Source organism: Podarcis erhardii (genome assembly GCF_964252035.2).
Source record: "Podarcis erhardii genome assembly, chromosome: 3".
NCBI lineage: Eukaryota > Metazoa > Chordata > Lepidosauria > Squamata > Lacertidae > Podarcis > Podarcis erhardii.
Window position 1 is genome coordinate 66,929,765 of NC_138507.1, and position 23,545 is coordinate 66,953,309.

The 23,545-nt window shown below is 39.8% G+C and overlaps 1 protein-coding gene and 1 long non-coding RNA gene across 2 annotated transcripts in view; one reads left to right on the top strand and one right to left on the bottom strand.

Moving 5' to 3' along the window:
• LOC309337678 overlaps positions 1 to 23,545 on the bottom strand; it is a 200,759-nt gene that overhangs the window by 99,650 nt on the left and 77,564 nt on the right. The gene's annotated exons all lie outside the window — the stretch shown is intronic.
• Positions 1 to 23,545, top strand: part of MTHFD1L (methylenetetrahydrofolate dehydrogenase (NADP+ dependent) 1 like) — a 103,107-nt gene that overhangs the window by 347 nt on the left and 79,215 nt on the right. The window contains exons 2-11 of the mRNA XM_081854333.1: positions 2,931 to 3,015; positions 4,418 to 4,468; positions 4,560 to 4,613; positions 6,989 to 7,113; positions 8,471 to 8,571; positions 9,380 to 9,519; positions 15,944 to 16,055; positions 18,133 to 18,224; positions 18,645 to 18,742; positions 22,067 to 22,240. Of these exons, the coding sequence (XP_081710459.1) occupies positions 2,931 to 3,015; positions 4,418 to 4,468; positions 4,560 to 4,613; positions 6,989 to 7,113; positions 8,471 to 8,571; positions 9,380 to 9,519; positions 15,944 to 16,055; positions 18,133 to 18,224; positions 18,645 to 18,742; positions 22,067 to 22,240 (1,032 nt within the window). The remainder of the gene's footprint in view (positions 1 to 2,930; positions 3,016 to 4,417; positions 4,469 to 4,559; positions 4,614 to 6,988; positions 7,114 to 8,470; positions 8,572 to 9,379; positions 9,520 to 15,943; positions 16,056 to 18,132; positions 18,225 to 18,644; positions 18,743 to 22,066; positions 22,241 to 23,545) is intronic.

Consider the following 23,545-nt stretch of genomic DNA (forward strand, 5'->3'; position numbering starts at 1 on the left):
CCCGCCGCCAGCGCTTCTAGTTCGTAGCCGGCACTCGGCCCCTCGCCTCCACGTGGGAAGGAGGGCTCCGCCTCCGGGCTGCCTGATGTGTCTGATGCAATAACGCAGATGCATTACGGAGGAGAAGGGGGAGGAGGGAGTGGCGTCTCCGGCAGCCAATCCGCTGCGAAGAAGCGGGAAGCGCGGCTTCCTATTGGCCCCGTGAGCGCCTGCTTTCACTCTCCCCGCTTCCAGAGCTACTAACTCAAATCGGAGTTCATTCAGGTTCATTGGAAGTTGCTTATTTATATCTCTCTCCAAACTCCCACCCACCAATTATATATAGATTCTCTCTCTCTCTCTTCCATCGTCTCTTGAGAAAGACGGATGCCAACAGATGGATAGATATGAAATAAATAAATCTACATATAAATTGAAATATAATAAATCCCAAAGATGATTTACAACCCAGTGAAAAACACAATAATAAAATCAAGTGACTGGATCCTGTGAGGGCAGTTGCCGTTTTCAGAGCTACCACATAGACATGGCTATCTAACCTATTTTGGCTTTCTGTCATCGCTGTATGCAGCACTGTCTAGGGTGCCGATTTTTTTTTTATTGTAAAAAGCTCCTTTTCCTTTAAGGCTCCCTTAACAGGTAGCAGTTAATCTGTTGGAAGTTTATCTCCATAATTTGTTCTCTGTGGCAGAAGAAGCTTCTTTTGCTAAATGTATATCAGATGATGAAAAAGTTGGCAGTCCTAGAAATTCAGCCTTTTGTGGAGCTTGTACAGTATAAATGTAAGCATGTTTACTTAGAAGTCAGCCAAGCTCGGCTCATTGAAATTTGCTTCCAAGTAATCAAATTAAGACTGGTGGTGTTAAAGGAATAGTGCCTCTCTTGAGTGTGAACTCTGGAATAGCTCTGCAGGGTAGAATCTTCTCAATGCTAAGGCTGCAGTCCTGTGGTGACTTACTAGGGAGTAAGTTCCACTGAATGCAATGGGACTTTTGAGTAGACAAATACAGGTTTGCACAGGAACACGCTTCAGGTATATGTGCGGAAAGAACCTCCTCTCGATATACTAGCACCTTGGGATCAAGGTCTCCCAAGGCAGCATCAATTTGACACCTTGGTTTCACAAAGCATGAGCTCTGGCTTTATGTTAATAGATGTAGGGTGGCCAGATGCAGAAGGGAAAAGGGCTCCTACACTTTTAACAGTTGTGTAGAATATGCAGTTTCAGCAGGTGTACAAACTCCTACATCTACACAACTACTAAAGCTGTAGGAGCCTTGGCCTTTTTTCTTTTGCATCTGGCCACCCTTCATCTAATGTATTGTTAATGAATTTGTGGGTGCCAGATTTTGTGGGTTGAAGACACCCATAATTCCTGGATTTGATAAATGTTGAAGTTTAATCAATGCTTGGCTGAACTGAATAGTGTCAAAATACAGTGTCAAATAGCAGTGTCAAAATACAGGCCAGCCTGATAATGGCTGCTAAGTGTGAGTTGTTAACAGAGTACACAGACAGAGAGATAAGACATCAGCAAAGCGAAGACTATGTGCCAGCCACAAATGGGTGGAGCCCTGCCCTGAGCTCTGGGAAGTTAGCAGAAGAGAATGCCAGAGTTTTTAGGAGGGAGTTTAGGGATTTCAGTTTGGGATGATGTAAGTGGGAGGGGGAAATGTGTCAGTCTGTTAAATGTGGCAAGCGGGGTCAGAGCACAAAACCTGAATCGGAGGCTGGAGCAATGGGAGAAATGGAGCCGATTTGAAGTTTAATGCTTTAAACCCCTCCATCCTAGGCTCAAGTTGTATATGTGTGTCAATAAGTCATATATCATAAAAGCACCACGGTCTCTGCTGTGCCTCATTGCCAAAGGAAACACAGACCATGGGGGAGCTCCTGGACTCTCACACCGCTCTGAGATTGGGGAAATATGTAACAGTATTGTGTGTATATGTGTATTAGGAGCAGGGTCATGGGTCAATGGTAGAGCATCTGCTTTGCATGCAGAAGGTCCCATATTCAGTCTCCAGCATCCCCAGCTATGGCTGGGAGAAAACCCTGCTTAAAATCCAAGAGAGCTTCTGCCAGTCAGTATAGACTGTCCTGAGCAAGTTGGACCAGTGGTTTGATTGGGTATAAGCCAGCTTTCTGTGTTCCTATGAAGGTGCACTTTTCACATGTGTGTCTCATTCCTAAATAACATAGCTTAGGGGTATTTTGTACTGGGAAATCAGTCATTGAAGACCAATTATACAGATATATATTGTATACTAGTGAACCTTGGTATAGAACTAATTACAGGCCAAAACTACAGTGGAACCTTGGGTTATGTACCATCCTCCTTACGAACGCTTCGGGTAACGAGCTCCACTAACCTGGAAGTAGAAGCTCCTGGTAGCGAACTTTGCCCCGGGATGTGAGCAGAAGTCGCGTGCCAGCAGTGCAGCGGCCCCATTAGCGAAAGCGCACTTCAGGTTATGAACGGTTTTGGGTTAAGAACAGACCTCCGGAACGAATTAAGTTCGTAACCAGAGATACCACTCTAGTGGTCATACAGCTTATCTTTGTAAGCTGCCCTGGGGGCCTTTTTGTCTAAACAGGTAAAAATGTTTTAAATAAAAGTTTACTTATAATGTGAATAACATTCAGAAAACAAAGACTTTCTGTGTAAATCTGATGTATCTTCAATGGGACTTACATGGGAGTATGTGTGCTTAGGATTGTAGCCTTTACATCTTAACTGTTGCTGTAGGATTGGATGATTTTTTTGGTATTTTGAAGTTGCTAGATATTGCATATTGGCTCACGATATACTCAAAATGAGCAATTGTCTTTGTGGGTAATCCAGAAAGGTAATCATGTGCTAGCTGGTGAGATCATGGAAATAAAGTTATATTATATACTAATACAGATCATATTTTTATTTTTAAAAGTGAAATCATTGAGAGTTCAAGGAAGGCCCTGAATTTACTGCAGAGACAGCATCCTACATTTAAACCAGCACTTGCTGTTGTACAGGTAAAACCCTATAGATGATGATTTCAGAAGTGAAACAACAAACCAGTACTTTATGAAAACAGATCTAGATCTGTGAATGGCCATTTATCTTGCACACCATAACATCTTCTTAACTATAGAGCTACATTAAACCAGATAAATGCATTATTGGGTATATTTGATAGTGTGAGGAACCTTTGGCCTCCAGATGTTGCTAAACTACAAGCCCCATCATCACCAACATGGCCAGTAGTAGAAGCTGTTGAAACCATGTTTCTGCTGGACTTAACTTTTCCATTTCACAATCTTTAATGTTACTTCCCCTAAATAAAAATCTTCTAGTATGATCTTCCTGCTACAGCTTCTGAAAATCTTGGTCACATCCGCACCATACATTAGCTCAGTTGGTTAGAGTGTGGTGCTGATAATGCCAAGGTCGTGGGTTTTATCCCCATATGGGCCAGCTGCATATTCCTGCATTGCAGGGAGTTAGACTAGATGATCCTCAGGGTCCCTTCTAACTCTGCAATTCTATGACTTCAGTTATCATGGCTTCCCTGTATTGGATCTTGTTAAGGGTGGTGAGACTTCTGAGGACAGGGAGGCTCTCCAGCATGCTGAGGTGAAGCTTGAGCAGGGATATTGGCACAAGTGGAATGTCTTCTTCTGGGGCTACACTGGATATCAACTCACCCACTCCCAAGTAAAAGGATTGTTCAATATCTAACCTTTGGGAGACATTACCTTCACTACTCTCAAATATTCATACTTTGCCCTTCCTCAAAGGAGCTCACAGCGGAATACGTGGCCTATCTCATTTTTATCTTTCCAACAACCTGATATGAGATAAATTGGGCTGAGGGTGCAAGAGTAGTCCAACTTAAAACATTGGTTTCTTACTCAAAGCTGGATTTGATAATTAAGTAACTCTTCTGTACAAAGCAACCCACCTATGTAACTTCTTGCAGTAAGGCTGCTGGCATCCTGAAAACATGCCAAACACTATAATCCTCTGTACTGCTTCCCAGTACTCTAATTTTCTATGGAGTGCTCTGGGAAGCCAAGCTAGTATGTTCCCATTTGTATCTTGTCAGGGATTGCTTCACTTCTATATAACCACAAGAATGTGCAAGCATCAGGGATAGGTTTTTTAGCAACTGGGAATAGGGCTTGCAAAGCCAAGCTACTCAGTGCCAAGAATTTGCCCAAGGTGCTTGATTGTGCAACATACTCCTGGTAATGTTAAGAAACTCACCGTTTCCATTCAGTTCAGTAAATCATATTTCTTATCCAGTTGCAAATTTCTGATCAAGTATTGATTGCAATTTTTTCTTTAGTTACAAATTGCTTACAGTCTCATTTTCTTTGACACCATTCCTAACTTGTCACAGTTCTCTTTTTACTTTTCTTCAATCCCTTCAAGGTTGGCGATGATGATCTGGGGCAAGAAATTATCAAAAACATTGCAGAAGAGGTGAGAGTATGGAAATACTTGTTTCTTCCATATTAAACTGAGAAATTATTGGGCTTTATAGCAAATATTTTTTTCCCATTTTTCTTTGCAGATTGGCCTGAACCTTGTTCATATTTGTCTCCCTCGCAACTATACTGAACATGAGGTAATAATTTATGAATTTAGGGCTTCCCCGATGCAGTAGTGCTGAATGGCTAATTGGCTGAATTCAGAAAAAAGCTCATAGAAGAAGGTTGTTGTCTTTCCTACCCCTCCTTTCCCCCAGCAGCTTCCAAAGGCTTTACCTGAAGTTGGAGGGTCCTCCTGGATGAGCTGGGCTGGGCTGTGGTGCGGGAAGGCTTGCTGAAAATTTATGTAGAGGCACCTTCCATGAGAGAATCTCTCACTTTCCTCTTATTCCCTGCATCATAGCCCATCACATTCAGGAGGCTTAACAACAACAACAGCAGCAGCAGCAGCAGCAGCAGCAGCAGCAGTAGCAGTTTATATGTACCCCACCCAACAACAGCAACAATTTATATGTACCCCACCTATCTGACTGGGTTGCCCCAGCCACTTTGGGTGGCTTCCAACATTTATAAAAACATACCAAAACATTGAAGCTTAAAAAGCTTCCTTATTCAGGTCTGCCTTCAGATGTCTTTTAAAGGTTATATAGTTACTCATCTGCTTCTTGGGGGATTTGAAGGGCTGACAGGAGAAGAGGGAGCTGCAAAATGCTTCTGCCCACCTCCTTCCAGTGGTGCTTCTTGAAATACAAGCAAAAATCTTTATATGTGTGTTTTTCCACTCAAGCACTGCCTATGGTACATGCCTGTAAACTGCCTAATAGTATGATCCAAAGCACATATACTTGCAAATATTATTGAAGTGTCCTGCCTGAGTCTATGCAGCTGAGAAATAAGTCCACAAGTTCAGTAGGGTGTACTTCAGTGTAAGTGTGCAGAGGACTTCATCCTTGTGAGTAAGTACACTTAGTTTTGCAACTGAATACCCATAAGAACAGCCCTGCATTTGGGAAGCCTAAAAGCAGGACACGATAACAGCAGTCTCTTATTCCTAAGGAATGTTTACTCAGAGGTAACCCCAGTTACCTAGGAGTAAGACCCATTGTATTCAGTAGAACGTACTTCTGAGTAGGCATGAGTTGGAGTCTTGTTGATTACATGTTTAGTCCCGTTGAAGTAGTTAAGGATAGCATGACTCTTTCTAAAAATAACAAAGGAATTCAAAGTTGAGATTGATAGTCTTCAGTCCTCAGCTCACCCTTGTTAATAATATATAATGTATTGCATTTGCCTACAGATTTACATTATCTCTGAAAACTTGAGCTGTGTACTGTTGAGGGCTGCCTGCTGTTTGATTGCAGGTTTCTCACCCAGACATTATTTCAATAAGAAATCTGCTATGTTTAGTTACAGTATGTTATATTGCATGGTAAGACCATTACCAATAGAATATGAATAAGGGCGAGCTTTCAATCTGCAGTTATTACAGTATTCCTACCTAAGTAGCTGTCATAACCTACACTTACAATATCAACAGATCTTCTAACAATGGAGAGGAATGTAAAACTTCTACAAAGCTCTTGCCTGGTCACCCCACAGTGTCTCATGCTCTGAGAAAGGAGAGACATTGTGCTGATGGGGGTATGAGGGAGAGAAGCAGAAGCAGCTAGTGGTGGTTGCAGGAACTACAAAGAAGGTGGGAGGAGATGAGGCAGAGTGGGTGGAGGGGAGGTTGCCACCCCTGCCAATCCTACCACCTTATCTTGACATTAGTGTTAGAAACCTATTTCCCCTTCCTAGAGCTATTCCTAGAGCTGCTTTCATGAGGCACACTGTTCCCACTGACCATGGGGCAAGCTTCTCCTCCATATATTGTTCTTAAGTGCAGAAAATTCCACAGAACAAATAGAAGACATTCGCCTATGTGGTAAAAATAATCCACTCTGTTAAAATTGTATGCCCACATTTTGGAAGTATTATACATCTACATTCTTCCTTGCCATGATGATGTTTTTATATTTGTTGTCTCGTTTTTACTTAATAAATGGCATGTTTCAAAAAATAAATTTGCAGTTGGCCTGTGACCATGTCCTTCCCTTGTGGGTTGTTTCAGGTTCCTTCTAGTTCTGAGAAATACTGTATATCTGTATCTGTGCTGTGATCCCCTACTTGACTAGCTCCCACCCATCTTCAGCCTGTTGTGGTATCTTTAGACTAATATAGTACTGACTCACAACTGTACTGTGGGATGAAGCAGTTAGTATACATTTCATTGATCTGCATGATAGAGCAGTGTTCAAGTGCCCAAAGGTGGACTTTTACAGCAACACATGATCATAATAGTGAGTGTACTTTTGCTATATTCTTTCAGTTTCTGCAAGCGAAACATCATGTTTGATTCCATTTATCAATGATCCAATTTTCATTATATATTAAAATTCTAATATTTGAAAATGTCCTTCAAGCTGATCATTTTTAAATCCTGATTTCTTAACCTTCTATTGTTTTCTAGGTTATAGATGAAATTGTAAAGCTCAATGAGAATCCTAAAATTCATGGTCTTCTCCTTCGCCTCAGTAAAGAGTCGTACACAAGCAAAATACTGAATGCTGTGAAACCAGAGAAAGATGTGAATGGGCAAGTTAAATACTATTCAGTCTCCAGAAAATGTGGATTTATATGGGCTTGGAGCCAGATGTTGCTGCCACCAGTGAAAGGGAGGGGAGATGACTTGCTGATTCCCCACTCCCCCTGCAGTCAGAAATATTTATTAACTTTGCTTACTTCATTTCGTTTTTAATACATTTGTAATAATCTGTATTAAAATGACAAATGACTGAATGTGTGGATTAAAGTGCATATTTGCATGTCAGTGTATGTCATGGTTAATAGTTTGCTGTGAATGTGGAGATTGCTCCTGTTCTAGCAAGTGGGAGCAACAAACCATGATCCTTGACTTAGCATTACATCCAAACTGGAGGTTGTGATTTGTTTTGCACCGAACTATGTTCTGAAGCCAAGGTTAGTTCTTGGCTTGACCATTGTGGTTTGTGGAAGTGAAATAAACCATGATGGCTCAGTCCAAATGTAGTGCTAAGCCAAGGATTATGGTTTGTGATGCCTGCTCATTAGCAAAGGGGAGCAAAGTGGGCATAATCTCTGCAGTCATGGTGAACTGTTTATCACTGGGTTACTGTGACATGTGCATGCAGTCAATGAGTATATTTCTCTTAATGTACGAACCAAACCTATATGTTTTCTAGGCCACACCCAGCCCCCTCTGAGGTGCTACCCACCCACCTAGTTTGCAACAGCTGTAAATGCATGCCTTCGAGCATCAACACGGCTGACTGTTCTCTTAAAACAAAAGAAAGTGGGTTTTAATTTAATCCTTATCCTAGCCTAGGCATAATTCCCAGTTCCTAATTTTGAAAATAATTTGACAGCAAAATATATACGGCATCCATTAATTTGGCTTTGATAGATAAAGGATTTAATTTAAGTATGTTCCAGTTTGGCCTGACAAATTGTGATCTACTTTCTTGTTTTTAGCCTTTATGGAGTCTAATTGCCTAAGATATTATTCAAAGCTATTATTCATTTCATTTACTTTGAAAAAAATCCAGGAGAACTGACCTGAGTATAAGCAGATATTTAATTTGTAACAGATGAGGAAGTGAGAATTTTATTAACTATTGAGAGGCAAGGGGACAAAGTTTATCTGGAAGTGATGTTCTGTTTCAAACCAAATTGGTAATGGCAATTCCAAAATATAGTGGAAGCATTTATGCACATTCAGTGGATGCAGCTACACTGCTGCAGAGAGAAAATGGGTTAATAAAGCTATAGTTTTTCATGAGCATGTACTCTAGCTTACAGCACCCCATTATAGTTTGTGTGTGTTAATGAATGAGCATTTATTTCTATATTTTTACATGCACACGCTGTCTCTCACTTTCTCTCTCTCCCCCCCCCCCTATATTTTTAATTGCAGAGTAACAGATTTTAACTTGGCAAGGTTGGTGCATGGAGACATACATGGATGTGTAATTCCCCCCACTGCTAGTGCTGTGGTCAAGCTTCTGGAAAAACTAGGTACAAGTAATTGTTTGTTATTTATTATATTCAGCAGCAGTGCTTAATACGTCCACATGCTAGCTCAGCTATGCAGTGACTAATCTGGCCAGGTCAGATAATGGTTTCTCCCTCAAAAAACAGTGACTCTGTCATGCAAGACCATCATAATATGATATGTATATAGACCTACATTAACCTATTAGCAAAGCCTTCTGGTTGCTTTAACTGTGGAAATGCAGAAAAACCATGAAATGTGTAATTAATTGGTCAGAGAATTCAGATTCCTAAGAATGTCTACTTCAGTTGTGGCATTTTAAAGCAGGTTTTGGGGCCTTGTGGTTGTAAAAATATCCTCACAAGTGTGTGAGCAATGCCTGGTGAAATCGTAGAAGTAGGACAAGTTGCAGCAAAAGGTTTATAGTGGACAGTTACTGAGATGACTGAGATTTCTAGGGATTTCTAGATTAGCAACATATGCAAGCTTATTTAATTTAGCAAGATGCCATCAACGTCTCTGCTACTCAAGCCAAGACTGTCATTCCTTTTATGAATACATGAAACTTTCTTCTGTCCATTAATCTGTCAGAGTTGATAAAATATCTTTCTGTCCTGCTTACATGATGATCTTGGTCATCAGAAAAGTTTCTGGAGCATAATGCTGCCCTATTCAAGGTTTTAAAATTGTAACATTTTCCATATGAGAGATTGTTGCGGGGCAGGGGAAGGGGGAAAGCTTCTGTATTAATGTCTGTAGTTCACTTGTTTCCCCAGTACAGTTTGCTAGCAGTGTAGCTAATTGGAGCAACTGTTATCTTCTCCTATCCAGCACATACTACCCTAGATGGAAAAAAGGTGTTACTTTTGGGAGTTCAAGGACCTTTAGAAGTCTCTTTGCAGTGCCTTCTTCAAAGAAAAGGGGTCATGACTATGAGTTGCATGTGGAAAATGAAGCAGCTTGAGACCATGGTAAATATACCAAATGCTTCATACTTTTTCTCACGTTTACTACTTAGCAAGACCCCAGGTTCATTTATTTTTATATACTCTCTCTCTCTCTCTCTCTCTCTCTCTGTGTGTGTGTATATATATATATATATATATATATATTCCAAGAACTTTTGCTCACTAAATAAACTTCACTCATTTATTTTTCTTAGCACAATGACCTGTTTAGTTTCTGTCCTATCCTCTACACATAGTGATATTTAGAACAAGCTTCATGTTCTCTAGCCTTCCCACATACTCTCCTGCCTTTCCTTATAAATATAACTTCTGATCCAGGCAGCACAATAGATTTTTAAGCATGGGCGCTCTCCTCAACCTGCATGTTCAAATTGCTATAAAAGAGGGTTTTTAATATCCAGAGTTAGAGGAGACCCTGTGTTCAGATAAGCATGGGAAAGACAAGTTTGTTGTGTTGCATTCTATTCAGGGTCAGAGGTGGTGGAAGCATGTGAGCCTAAGATCTGCTCTTGATTTCAGTCTGTGTAAAGTCAGGGGAGGAGGGAGGGAGAAATATTGTAACATAGAAGCACATATTCCCTTTATTCAGAAGCACATATTCCCTTTATTCAGAGCCATAGCTACAGGAGCTAGCTGGGATTTTTGCCCCGGGTGAAGCTTCCAGAGGGGTGCCATTGAGGCTTCCGGCCTCTGTTTGTGTGTGTACACAAATGTGTGTGGGGTATGTGCCAAACTGCGTTGTTGAGCTGGGTGAAATAAAGCCTAATTTTGCCCCTGCTTTATCCTACTGGCAGAATTCTGTTGACCGTGGAACTAATCATAAATGCATAAAAGCTGTTTCTGAAATTTCCCACCATTGCCCTGCTCTTTAGAGTGTTTTATATTTAATTTGACTGATTGCTGATGTTTGTTGCTTCATGTTATTTTGCTGGTATTTCAGTGTGCTCATGTTGAATTATTTATAACTTGACAGCTTGCTCGTCATCTTTATATTCTGTGCTCAAGTTTCCCAATGTTTCATAGACATTCCCAGAAGGTGGCAGCCAAGTCAAGCCAAGTAAAAAAGTTTTACATGGGAGTTCATCTTTTGGACTTCGCAGTTCATCTTTTGGATTCAATACTCAAAACGCAAAGTATGTTTTCCCTAAGCAAAGCAGCTGTGATGCTAACACATTTCTCCTTTGGCACAGCACTGTTTTTACAGCTGTTGATGTTACAGCAACATTTTACATGCTTTAAGTGATGGACAGAAGTTAAAAAAGCATAAACTTAATCCACAATGGTAAAACAGCCTCTCTGGTTTTAGAGATTTTGACTTTGTCTTATTTTCCCTTACACCATGCAGTTTTATTGATATTTCATTTTTGAATTTTGTGTTCATTTTTGGTGCAACTGCATTAAAAAAAACAGCAATAGTTTGTGCGACTCATATAGAGGAATCCTCATTAATTCAAACAGACCATCCAGGGAATAAATTGCAATCACTCCATTCTCCTTTATCTTATCATTTTTATTAGGAAAACAACTATTTCTGTCCAAATGCTTTCTCATAATCATAGTAAATTTTCTGAAAAATTCTACAACTTAATTTTGATGGGAAGACAAAATTCAAGAATCAGGTAGCAGAAAGTCTGCGACTTGCCAATTAATTTTGCAATTTCATCCAGTTTGCTGTTGCCTTAAAATCTACTTGGGAAGTGCACTGCTTGTGTATGTGTTTATATAATATAATCTCTCTCTCTCTCTCTCTCTCTCTCTCTCTCACACACACACACACACACACACACACACACACACACTGTTTCCCCTACAGAATGGAATACTTTTGAATCGGCTCAGTGCCCTCAGATGCTTAAAAACTAGTCAGAGTAGATTTCATAAGCCGGAGTTGCATTGTCAAGCAAATAATACCTCCTTGGTTCTTAAAGATAGATTACTTGCTTTCAGGAACAGAGCCATTCTTTTTAAGTACAGTGGTGCCTCCGGTTGCGGACAGGATCCGTGCCGGAGGTCCGGTCGGATCCCGAGGTTTCCGCAACCTGAGGACCGCTTCTGTGCATGCGCGCAGCAAAACCCGATAACATACTTCCGGATTTGCCATGTGCACATCCCAAAGTTTACGTAACCATAGGGTTACATAAATGGAGGTACGACTGTATAGTGAAACCTATAGGAGACCCAAAACATTTGGATCACGTGAAATCCAAGTACAGTGGTACCTTGGTATTCAAACAGCTTGGCTCCCGGACAAATCGGCTCCTGAATGCCACAAACCCGGAAGTAAGTATTCCGGTTTCTGAACGTTTTTCAGAAGCTGAACGTCTGATGTGGCTTCCATTTGAGTGCAGGAAGCTCCTGCAGCCAACCAGAAGCCACACCTTGGTTTTCAAAGGGTTTCAGGAGTCGAACAGACTCCCAGAATGGATTAAGTTTGAGAACCAAGGTACCACTGTAAACCATTATAATATAGAAACCATATTGAAGGGAAATGAGAATTATCATCCTATCCTATTAAGAAGTAGTGCTATAAATCTATAAAACAGGTGTGTGTTTAAAAAAATTAGCTACATTGGTCCCACATTGTGAATTGTTCTCCCACATTGTTCTATAACCTGTGTGAGTTTAGTGCTCTTTAGAATAACAAAGCTTGAGGGTTTACTAGAAGAGTGCCAAGAGTATTTGCGAGCTTCACAAGCTCCAGTACACACACATTGTTCTCAATCCTTTAATAATCGTTCAAGAGTACACTGTCAGATTACAAGCACCATTCCTGTCAGCTGTTTGGTTTTGAAACCAGTTTGCCTCTCAGTCTTCCTTAACAGCAAATATAGTGAGCATTAACCATGACAAACCAGTGCCAAATTTGAGTTGGAAAGCTGTAGTGCTGGAAAAATGGACTGTGTGCTCTTGCAGGGATGAGCAAATGTTAAATCTCTGCTGGCCTCCAAAGATAGAGCATCAGCAAAAAATGCAATGTGAAAATACATATTTGAAAAAGTTTACTTGGCAATTATCCACCTTCAACAAGATTGGATTACCGTGATATCCCCCCACCACAAGGAAAAGCAGCTTTCATTGGGGGGAGTACTTAGGTCAGAGAAACAGTGCAGGAGAAAAGCTTAAAACTCTCCCATTGTTGTGATCAAATTTGGATGCCCTTGTGACTGCCTTAAAGAAGAAGGGAAATAATGAAAGATTCTATCACAGATCTCATGTGTAATGTGTAATTTGGCCTTGAGATTATTTTGTAGCCATCTATCATTTTATTTCTCTTCATTTCCTTTGATTTTGGTGGAGTGGACACCCAAGTCATATTTCTTTAACTTACAGATCAACTTGATTTTAGTTATGACCATTTGTCTTGACACAGCTGCCTTAAGGCTTGCATGGTCTTTAAACAGAGGAGGAGTATTAAGCCCCCCCCCAAAATTCTTACTTGATCAGAGATGGCAAAATACAAAGAGCAACTGTTTATTAAATGTCAATTCATCATAAATGTGTGTTAGATTAAGAAGGGAGACATTTAATAGCAAATGTTTTAGGTAAGATGTGCTTGCCTATTATCTCTCTTAAAATTTATGTAGAAAACTTGCAGACACTGCACTGTTTGCTTTTCAGATACTTCAATCACATAATGCCAGGGAATATTTAAATTTGTGCTTCCTGAATCAAAAATCAATGATTCATTCAGCTGGCCTTGGGAGGGAGGGGATGATGAACGGGGTTCCTGAAGCAAACTTTTTCAATAATCCTGTTGGTAGAAAAATAACCTTATATGTTTATGAAAAGTATGATGTGATAGCAGGTGATGGCAAAGACTGAGGTCCTATAGACTCTGCTTTGCTGTTAGATACTGCCTTGTAATAACAATAATTTTCCATGGCATTGAATCATGTGCTCTTACCCTTTTACTAGCAGGGGAAATGCTGTTAATGGCTATTTGACAAACATACATAATGTATTCCTTGTGGAGAGAAAATTAAATTGAAATTATATTCCACCTATAGTCCACATCATTCTTAGCTAACACCTGCCCTTATTGCACCCATTGTTGTGGGCATTCATTTGTCGTCAGAGACAATGGAGTGCACCTTTCGGGGTGAAGTCACACTATTGCTATAGAAGCACCAAAGTGCTCTGCCAAGGCGCAAGCCTGGGCAGTGTGTATGGAGGTCCTGGGCTGCCCAGACAACATGACCCCCCTCTCGGCTTCGCTGATGTGTTCCAAAAAGGAAAGCAGAGCAATATGTTTGGCACCAGCTGGGCTGCAGGAGTTGCTTGAAGGAGGCACACAAGACTGTTAAAACTTTGAAGCCTGTGAGCACTTTCTGAAGTCCTTTCGCATGCTGCTAGGACCAGTCTCTTCATCTCTTAACTTCTTCAGTGATGCACAACTTAGCACAGTAGTGCAGCTTTTCCTAAGCAGCGCTCAAGACTGCTCAGTCAGGATGACGATCAGGAACAAAGCTGATGACTAGTAACTTGATTTTGTAGTTTATTATATACGGCAGTAAACTCACAAGCTATATACAAGTTACTTGTATATACAAGTTACAAGACACAAACTTCATCACTCTCCAAGCACTCCAGAATACTTCTAACTAGCCAAATGATGTCATAGGTCATGCTGCCTATATGAGAGACCTCAGCCAATCACCAAGCTGTTACTAGGTCCTCTTATCTCCAGGCAAATTTCTCCCGTGCTCTGTCTTCCTAGCCTGTAGTCAAAACACTAATTGCTCACTTGCCAAGCTGCACGTATACTATGAACACCAACATAAATGTGTGTTAGATTAAGAAGGGACTCCACTCCGGATTTGGGTAGGGTTTGCTCCTCAGCCTTTTCTTCTCCCGAAGATATCCTGCAAGGCAGTGGAGGTTTAGGATCAGAGTTTTCCTTCTCCTAGAGGGGCTACCTTTCCAGGTTGATGTGCTCCTTCTGTTCCTCACTTCCCTCTACAGCACATGCGGAAACCACCTTCTTGACCATTGGACTCACTATTGGTCACATCTGCTCAATCCTCCAGAGCCTGTCTTTGCAGGCAGGGGAAGTCCCTAACTCACCAAGAGTTTGAGGCCCATCAGCTACCCTTGCCGGGTTTAGCTGGCCAGTTGGAAGACTTTCCCGGTGTGTGGCCGCTGTCACATGCTGACGGCTCCTAGGAGCCACAGGTGAGTGCAGGGTGGGAGCCAAAAGTGAGGAAACTACCCCAGGAAGAGCACATGTCCCCCACCAGAGGTACTACCCCTCCCCTAACACCCCATACAACCCATTAATATCTTAACTATACATTTTTAATTTGATAGTGGGGTGTTCTGGTGTAATTTTGTAGATATTGATTCCAACTGCAAGGAAAAGTAATATTTATGCTGATCTCTTCATAAGCAGGGTTTCCAATTGTGTGACATTTGCAGTTACGTTGCATCATTATCATTATATTTTGGCTTAAAGTGCTTGTATTACTGTTATTTTAGGGTTTAGCTTTTTATCTGGGGAATGGGTGGGTCTTCCAAGCCTACATCAGTAAAAAATCTAACTGAAATTAGCTTGTGTGCTGCTACAAGCTAAAGTTTCAAAGTATTTGTTGGTGTTAATCTCCCCCAGATTGGAGGAAGAAAATGCCAGCTAGAATGGGTTATGCTTTTGAGAGTGAGTCTTTGGAGATATTCGCCTAAGTGATTGTTTCATATGACATTTCTTCATTCTTTGCCGCGTGATTTCAATAATAGTTTCTCAAACCTCATTTTACAACATAACTAGTTAGCCTTGGGAACTATGTGAGCACTTCTCTGCATCTTCAATAGTATTTGGCTGCAATTATATGTAGCATCTGTTTTGTATTGAGTTCACTGTCTGTTTAGAAACCATATGGTGCATTTGCAAGGAGATGAACTTGATTATTGAATTGGTCTTTCCACCTCCAATTTAGTTTTACATTTAAGTGCACTGGATATACCTATCTAATTCTTTTAATTTTGAACACATTCACTCCATTTAAATCATATGGGGGAAACAATGTCCCTCGAACAATGACACAATCTGAGTCCCATTGGGACCTTTTCACATCCACTCAAGCATCTGCCAAACAATTCTTTGTCTGCAAGTGGCACATTGCTTGCATTAATTTTGATGAAGGACATACCTTGCCTCAGAACATCTGCAGTGTGGGGAACTGTTGGAGCCATTGCATTGGTACACTAAAAATCTTGCCAGGTGGAAGAGGTGAATAATTTATTCTTTTGTTCCCTGTGGAGTGGATTTTGGGAGGCTGTAGGACCAGGAAGAGGAGGATTCACCTGATCACAATGGTTTAAGCATAGCATCCACACAGCACGTTAGGTGTCAATCTGACAACACAATCTAGTACATTTTATTGTTAGCTAATGCTTTATTTGTACGACATTTCTCTCCATGCCCATCTCCTAGCTTCATGATGCTGATATGGTGATAGTGGGTAGTGCCAAACCTAAAGAGATTCCAGCTACTTGGATGAAACCTGAGATGACCAGTGTGGATTGTTCACGTGACATTTTATGGGGTGAGTTCCTTTCAAGCTGTGCAGTGTTGAATAGCTAATGTATTTGTGTCCACTCATATTTTTATCCCTTCTTCCACCTTATCCCTATCAGTTTTCAGTTGGTACAGAAAACTTAAATTGTCAGGATCAACTCAGAAATGCAGTCTGTACTGTACCAGTGCAGATTGTGCCTACCAATAACACACATGAATGTTTACCTACATATTTCAGTGTCAGAACGAACATACAGGGGTAAAAAAGGAGGAGTCACAAGATTTTAATAAAAGAAATATGTTTTGTTTACTGCCTGCACAATGTCTGTGTGCCTTGGGGCATATGTTTTTGTAATAGGCTGTCTCCTGGAATAGCCTGGGAAGAACAGCAGAAGCACTCTGCTTATTTATTGTTTTTAAATATATATTTATTGTTTTGTGGGGGAAAGTATATGTATTAAATGTGTGCATCTGTATTAAACACTTACCTCTGATAGAAAGAATGTGCATAGTTTAATTGCAATGTAGTTATTGATGCACCTATTGCTTTTACCTGACAGAAACCATAGCACCAAAGAATCTGCATGTTTCCTTTCCTTTCCTTTTAATCTTTATATGTATATTAAATTCTTTCTTATTTTATATTTTTAAAAGTTGCCTGGTGTTATTTTATTCTATAAGAATGCCATGCTTATAGTCTGTAAGACCATAACTGTGAAAATGCTGCTTGGAGTAAAAAGTTACCATTGAACAATTTTGTCATTTCTTTTTGTTGACTCCTGCTTTTTTATTTGATGCTATTTTATATTTTGCTATATGTTAGTTCCTTGCATGAAAGGTAAGAGCTATAGAAATTATATAGCTGTGATGTGGTAAAACCACAGTAACCTCCTTACACTGGTAACTCATTCACCACATACACCTGAACGTGAACAGTTAATTGTTCCCTTAATTGTTCCCCCCCCCTTCTATGCAAAGTTGTTAACCCTCCCTGTTGTATTAACTAATTTCATTGTGGCATAAAAGAATTGGACTCACACTGCTCAGAGATTTCTAAAACATTAAGCAGTTTATAAATAGATATATAGATAGAATGACTGACTAAATGATACTGGAAATGATGGTAAAAATATGGAATTATGGTAAAAATGGACAGTTCCAGGTCAGCATTATTTGTGCTCAACAAAATGGTTGTCCTGGTGCTTATTCTTTGCTGCTGGGTACCAAGTGGCCATTCCTTTTGGCCGCTGATGCAAGCCAGGCATGTATTTTTCCTCTCTGCTCATCTTGGGTTTCAAAAGAGAGCTATTTGTCTTTGACTTTCCTTAAGGTTAATTATTGGTTTTGGTATTCAGGTTCACTAATACTGTGCTGTAGTAACTTCATATTCACTGTAGTCACAGTATAATGGAGAAGCTCATCTTCTCAGAGAGCAAGTTATCACAAAGTCAATGTCTTTTAAAAAATCATTTGAAGATTGCAGCATCAGCTGATGCCTGAAAGTGATCTTAATGAAATCAAAATACTGTAGATCATAAATGTAATACATTTGCACTAGAATGTTGTACAACATCTGGTGTTGTATAGGGGAATATTGACAATGAAAAATGTATTGGAAAAGACTATGAGTTGTTGTTTTTTCATAATGTTTTTCTCAACTTATTGTAAGGGCTTCCGAACATTTTATGAAACTTTCCATAGCAATGTTTGGTTATGGACTTTCTTTCCTTAGTCAGTGTTAATTTTAGGGATGCACTATGTAAACTCTCTGTCAAACTTCCTAAAAATATTATTAGAAGGGGTGAGGCATATATTATAGCTACTGTGTGACAGCTGCTTGCGGTAGCTTCATATGCTGGTGATTACTCCTTTTGTTATGTGCACATCTTTAGAGACCAAAACCTGGCAGGTAGGTACAATTAATCTTGCTTTATATTTGCCATTTGCCTACTTTCAGGATCTTTCCAACTGAAAATACTGAAGGGATTAAAATCCTTACAGTTATTGACAATTTTGCTAATGGTGTCAAGTCATCTTCTCCCTGCATAGTTCTAATTGTCTTTCCCGATTAATTTATGTGATTATTTTCAAAAAATATTTTGCAGGACAAAATGCGTCTGGCGAACAGTCAGTTAGGAGCAGTGACTCCCCTCTGAGTGAGGATGTAGGTCAGCTGGCAGTGGCAATGTGCATGCAGGTTCGTAAAACTATGTACTACCTTTTTGGACCTTGAAATACAAGAGAGAGAAAATAAGACAGTCCCACAGGCTCACGAGCAGGAGTTCTTTTTGTACTGTGAATTAATGTGCACATGTGCTAGTAGTATGCATTAGCAATCTATAAGGAAAAATTTGCAAACTGAAAACAGTGGCAAAGTGTGCATGCACAATTGCAAAATTAATTTTAGAACCCAGAAGGCAGATGGAGTGTACCGCGTGGGACACAGGGAACCCATGGAACACAATCCCTAATTAGGCATTTCCCACAACTAAATCACCCTCCTTCATACCTCAAAGTTTATGAAAACAGGAAATGGACTTGAAAAGTGTAAGAAACAGAATATGGGTTTTAAACTGTATATTACAACCTTTCCCCCCCCCTTTCAATTTCGAAAAAGAACTTCGTAAAGATCAGTGAGCAGTGGATACAGACCCAACAGTATAAGAGCTGGAATCTTCGCTGCTTAAAGCTGCAACCCCTTTCGCCCGTTCCCAGGTATGTTTGTATGTATTTAAACTATTTCTATCCCACTTTTCAGCTACATAGAATCATACAATTTGTAGAGATGGAAGGTACCCTGAAGGTCAGCTGGTCCAGTTGCCTTCAAATGCAGGAATATTGTAAGCGTGACTTAAGGTATAGATTGAAAATGAATATTAAGTATATGCAATAAAATCACAATAAAATACCAAAGAATTGAAAGTTAAAAATGAAAGCAATGGCAAACTATTTGTAGTGCCTGGGTACAAAGTTAAGAAGCATAAGGCATTGCTTTCAAACAAGCGGTTCAAGTATTAAACTAAGCCCAGTCTTTTCTGACCCCAAAGTGGTCAGTTTTGTAAGTTGTTTGCCAACACTATTTATTTATTAAACAGCCAGTGGGTTTTTAAAAATTCATCCCTTCCTCTAAGAAGCTCAGGCTGCCGTTCATCAGTAGTGGCTATGAGGTGGAGTGGAGCTGCCTTCCTGATCCCAGCATCACTAAAGCTTGCTGGGGCAGGGTGGGATGGAGGCCAAGTCAGAGCTGTGCATACACACCTGTGTGGTGATGGATGAGAGTATTCATAATTTGTCCCACACCTCTAGAGGAGTTGTGCATAAATTTCCTTTATTATTTTTTTGACAAAATAACATTTTAAAGATTTCTCCCCCCAAAATTTTTTAATATGCCTTAATACTGTGTGTGTGTGTGTGTGTGTGTGTGTATTCGGGCTGTTTGTTTTGTTTTGTTTAATGTTCTCACAACCAATTTGAGTTCTAGCGTTTGAGGCTTCTAACAGAACAGCACATTTCCAGATGGCAATAGGAAAAAGATTCAATATCTTTAAATTTTCACAGATCCAATAAATGCATTCTCCAGCATGCCAAAATGGGCAGGGAGGAGACAATTAAAAAACACAAAAAAACCCCTTAAATTAGGTCAACGTGTATATTGGGTTAGGTTAAAATACATGTAAATATTTTATAATTTGTAGGATTTCTGTTTGGTTATTGGAACTACATAACTGTTTATTTTACACACAAATGAAACATTGGTGGACAGATGGAAGATATAAAGTGTCCTCATTCAATAATATGCTGTATTATAGTAAAGCAGATGAGTCATTCATTGAAAAGTGACAGGAAAGCAACATGCGAATTGAAACTGTGAACATCTGTGTTAGGCTATCTCTGAACTCTGAGTATTAATTAGAGTTATTTCCAAAGATATTACTGTAACATCTGCAGGGTTTCCTCCCCAAAATACTCAATAATAAAATTCTTAAAGTAGGTGCAAGCTCTCTGCATATTTGTTGTGCTTCAGTCATGTTTTTGCATGGGGCTCCCATGAGGCACATACCTGCTTGGCTAAACCAACTCTGCAGCATCGGTCCATTTTCACTTCAGTGTATCAGTGCAGAGGATAGTGGGGGTGACTGAATCCTGAAAGAGCACATTGCAATTATTCTTGAATACATTGACACATTTAACATCTGGTAACACTTGCTGTCTAAAACACTCTGGCAAACATTGCAGACTGCAACAGCTAGGCATAAATACTTGACTTGCAATATATCTACTTCCAAGAGCTTGCCAGTGCATGACGTAACTGCATCTTGCCTCGTGTGAAGAAGTGTGATGGTGACCAAAACAAAGTTACACTGTTGCTGATGCTTTTGTGCTGTCACTCAGCCCTTACCTGGCCCCAGCTGTGCTAAGCAGAAAGCAAGTGGTACCCATGGGGCCTTTCTTCCCACCCATTTTGAATGCCAAGTGTGGAGGCAATTCCAAACCGGGGGGGGGGGGGAGGGAGGGTGCAAAAGCTTAATGCTTCCTTGCCCCCACAATCCCAGTTCAGCTTGCTACAGCTCCTTCTAGCTATGTATATTTTAAAATGAAATATGCCAGGGCTAAATGTATTCATAATATGTTGAGTTTGTCATTGAGGATCCAGGAAGGAAGAGTGCTCAGGGCTTTTCCAACGCACCTTGGCCATCCAGCATTAACCTAGTTTGAGCCCTGCATCAAGTTGAAGGGATTCAGTGTTGGAAGGTTAACAATTATGATTCCATCTATTGCTACCAGTTCATTGGAATCCTGCTGTTACCAGCACACAGCTTTTTCATGTGAAACATCATATAGCAGTAGCTCATGCTGAGGGCAGGCAGAATGAAAGTGATTGCTGCAAGGGAAGACGGCTTGAGATGATTTTGTGGCAGAGATGGAAAAGCCTCCTAGTGAATCTTTGAAGCTTTTTTCCTCCCAGCAGTATTTACATTTACAGTAGTCCGATGCCTTCTAAAAATGGAAGATTGCCTTGTAATCTTCTGGACAAGCAAAGCTCTTCTTTGTATCCATGTCGAGCACAACTGATACGATTCACATTATCCTGACTACAGTATGCTTTCTATGAAGCTTGACACAGATACAATATCCTTGCCTTGGCTCATTTTTGCATTTTGTTGTTCTCCCCACCTCATTTTCCCCTTGTTTGGTTAGGTATCTGCTTTGTATCTGCCCAGTTATACTACCTAATGGGGGAGCAGCAGCAGCAGTGTGTGTGTGTGTGTGTGTGTGTGTGTGTGTGTGTGTGTGTGTGTTAGCATCTCTCTCCCAAGTTCAAATATATTAATCCCTGGGTTTCCCTTTATAAATATCAATCAGCCAAGAGATTTATGCCTAAGGAAATGTGAAAGCATTGTAGGGGCTTTTCTAAAGAGTAGAATATTATTAAATATATATGTGTGTGTGTGACTCAGTCCCCTTCCTTCCTCAATTCCTTCCTTCCTTCTCTCTCTTTCTCTGAGATCTTGTGATGAAGGGCAGCAGTATATAAATTTAATAAATCATTATCATCCTCATCTTTCTCTCTCCTCTCTCTCTCTTTTACTCTCTCACACTCTTCCTGTCTCTCTTTCACAGACCCCATAATTGCTACAACTGAGTTCTGGCCCTTCATTTACAATTAGTTTTAGCCACCTCTATATATTAAGACATTTCCGAAATAGTAGTATTAATGTTTTATAACTTATTTTACCTCAGGCATATGCACATTTATTTGGAGGAAGCCCCACAGGGCTTACCTTTGAGTAAACATACATGCATAAGATTGCAGTGTAAGTTTGCAATTTTATTTGTTATTTATTAATTAAATATATATACTGCCCTTCATCGTAGATCTCAGGGTGGTTCACAAAATAAAATGAATGAAAGAGAGGACCATGACATGCCAATAGTAACTCTGTTGTTCTCAGTATTGTTTTGCTGCCATCTGCCTCCTTGCTTATGACCATCTAAGCTGACAGAGATCTCCTGGCTCTAATTTGTTTTCCTTTGCAGTGATATTGAGATTTCCCGAGGACAGAATCCAAAAGCTGTTGATGTCCTTGCTAAGGAGATAGGATTGCTTACAGATGAAATTGAAATCTATGGCCAAACCAAAGCCAAAGTACGTCTGTCCCTGCTGGAAAGGTTAAAAGATCAACCAGATGGAAAATATGTGCTGGTTGCTGGGTAAGAAGTACTTTGTTTCATTTTCTTACTAAACTCTCCCAACTTGCACTTCAACTTATTTAATATGTATTTTTCCAGATTTTAAGTCCACAACACTTAAAAATATTCTCCCTCTCTCTTTTCTTGTAGTCCATTTATATTTGCAAAAAAAAAGGGGGGGGGATGGGGATGGGGAACTACTTAAGAAAAAGTATAATTTTTTTTTTAGACTAGAAGGAATTAAAATAACAATACTTGTTTCCATCTTAAATGCCCTATGTAATTGATAAGCCCTTTGCAAATATACATCAGCACAGGGCTTATTTTATCTCCAATTATTCTGGGGATTAGCAGCAGATGCTATGCAGTTCTGCTTTCAGACTTAGTGGAGTATACCAGGTGGTGGTCTTATAAGTTTCACCTTTCTCCAGTTTAAGCCATGAATCCACCTATCCTGTCTCACTGCTCTGAATTATGACTGTTCTGCTAAGTAGCTTTAAGTACATTGGGTTCTATCCATTTGAGTCTTGCTTGAAGGCTCTTTCAATCAGTGGAACTTCCATGAACTAAAAATTGGAGTGGAGAAAGAGATGATTTTCACAATTTTTTCCTTTCTCCTATGCTGCGTGAAAAGTACTTTCATTGGTCTGTCCTGAACCTTTCAACATTCAGCTCCAGGTTCCAGTATTATGAGAGAAAAACTTTTACTTATCTTTCTTCTTACCATGTACAGTCTTATATACCACTGTCAAACTGAACAATTTGTTATCATTTGGCTACCTCACTGCTCATCCCTAATTCTAGATAATTTATAAATAAGTTAAAAAGTGCAGGCCCCAATACCTATCCTTTGGATCTCCCCTTTTTACAGCCCTCCATCTTCTTCCTGTTCCCTGCTTCCTGTTTTTAAAACAGTTATTCTACCATGTTTATGCTGGCCATTAAAAATACATTTTCCCATAAATATAAATTGATGGTTTCTGATTTTAAATTTGTATGTGTTTCTATTATATATAGATATTACTGTAAACTGCTTTCATGTTTGTTATGTTAAAATGGTAAATAAATAGTTTTATGAATAAAATGAATCTAGGGCAAGTGATTGCAGAATAGGAATAATTGATTTTGCACTGTTTAGTGATGGGGTTAGGAGAGAGATTCTTCTAGGCTTCACTTCTTTAAAAGGTTAAAATATTTTAGGACACTGACTATATGAATTGTAAAAGAAAAACTGACAAAGGCTAAGTTTAGCTTGCTAGTCCATTTTTAGAAAGGCCCTCTTTCAAATTAAGCCCTTGGCAAATCTGTTTTAAACCAAAGGAAAAG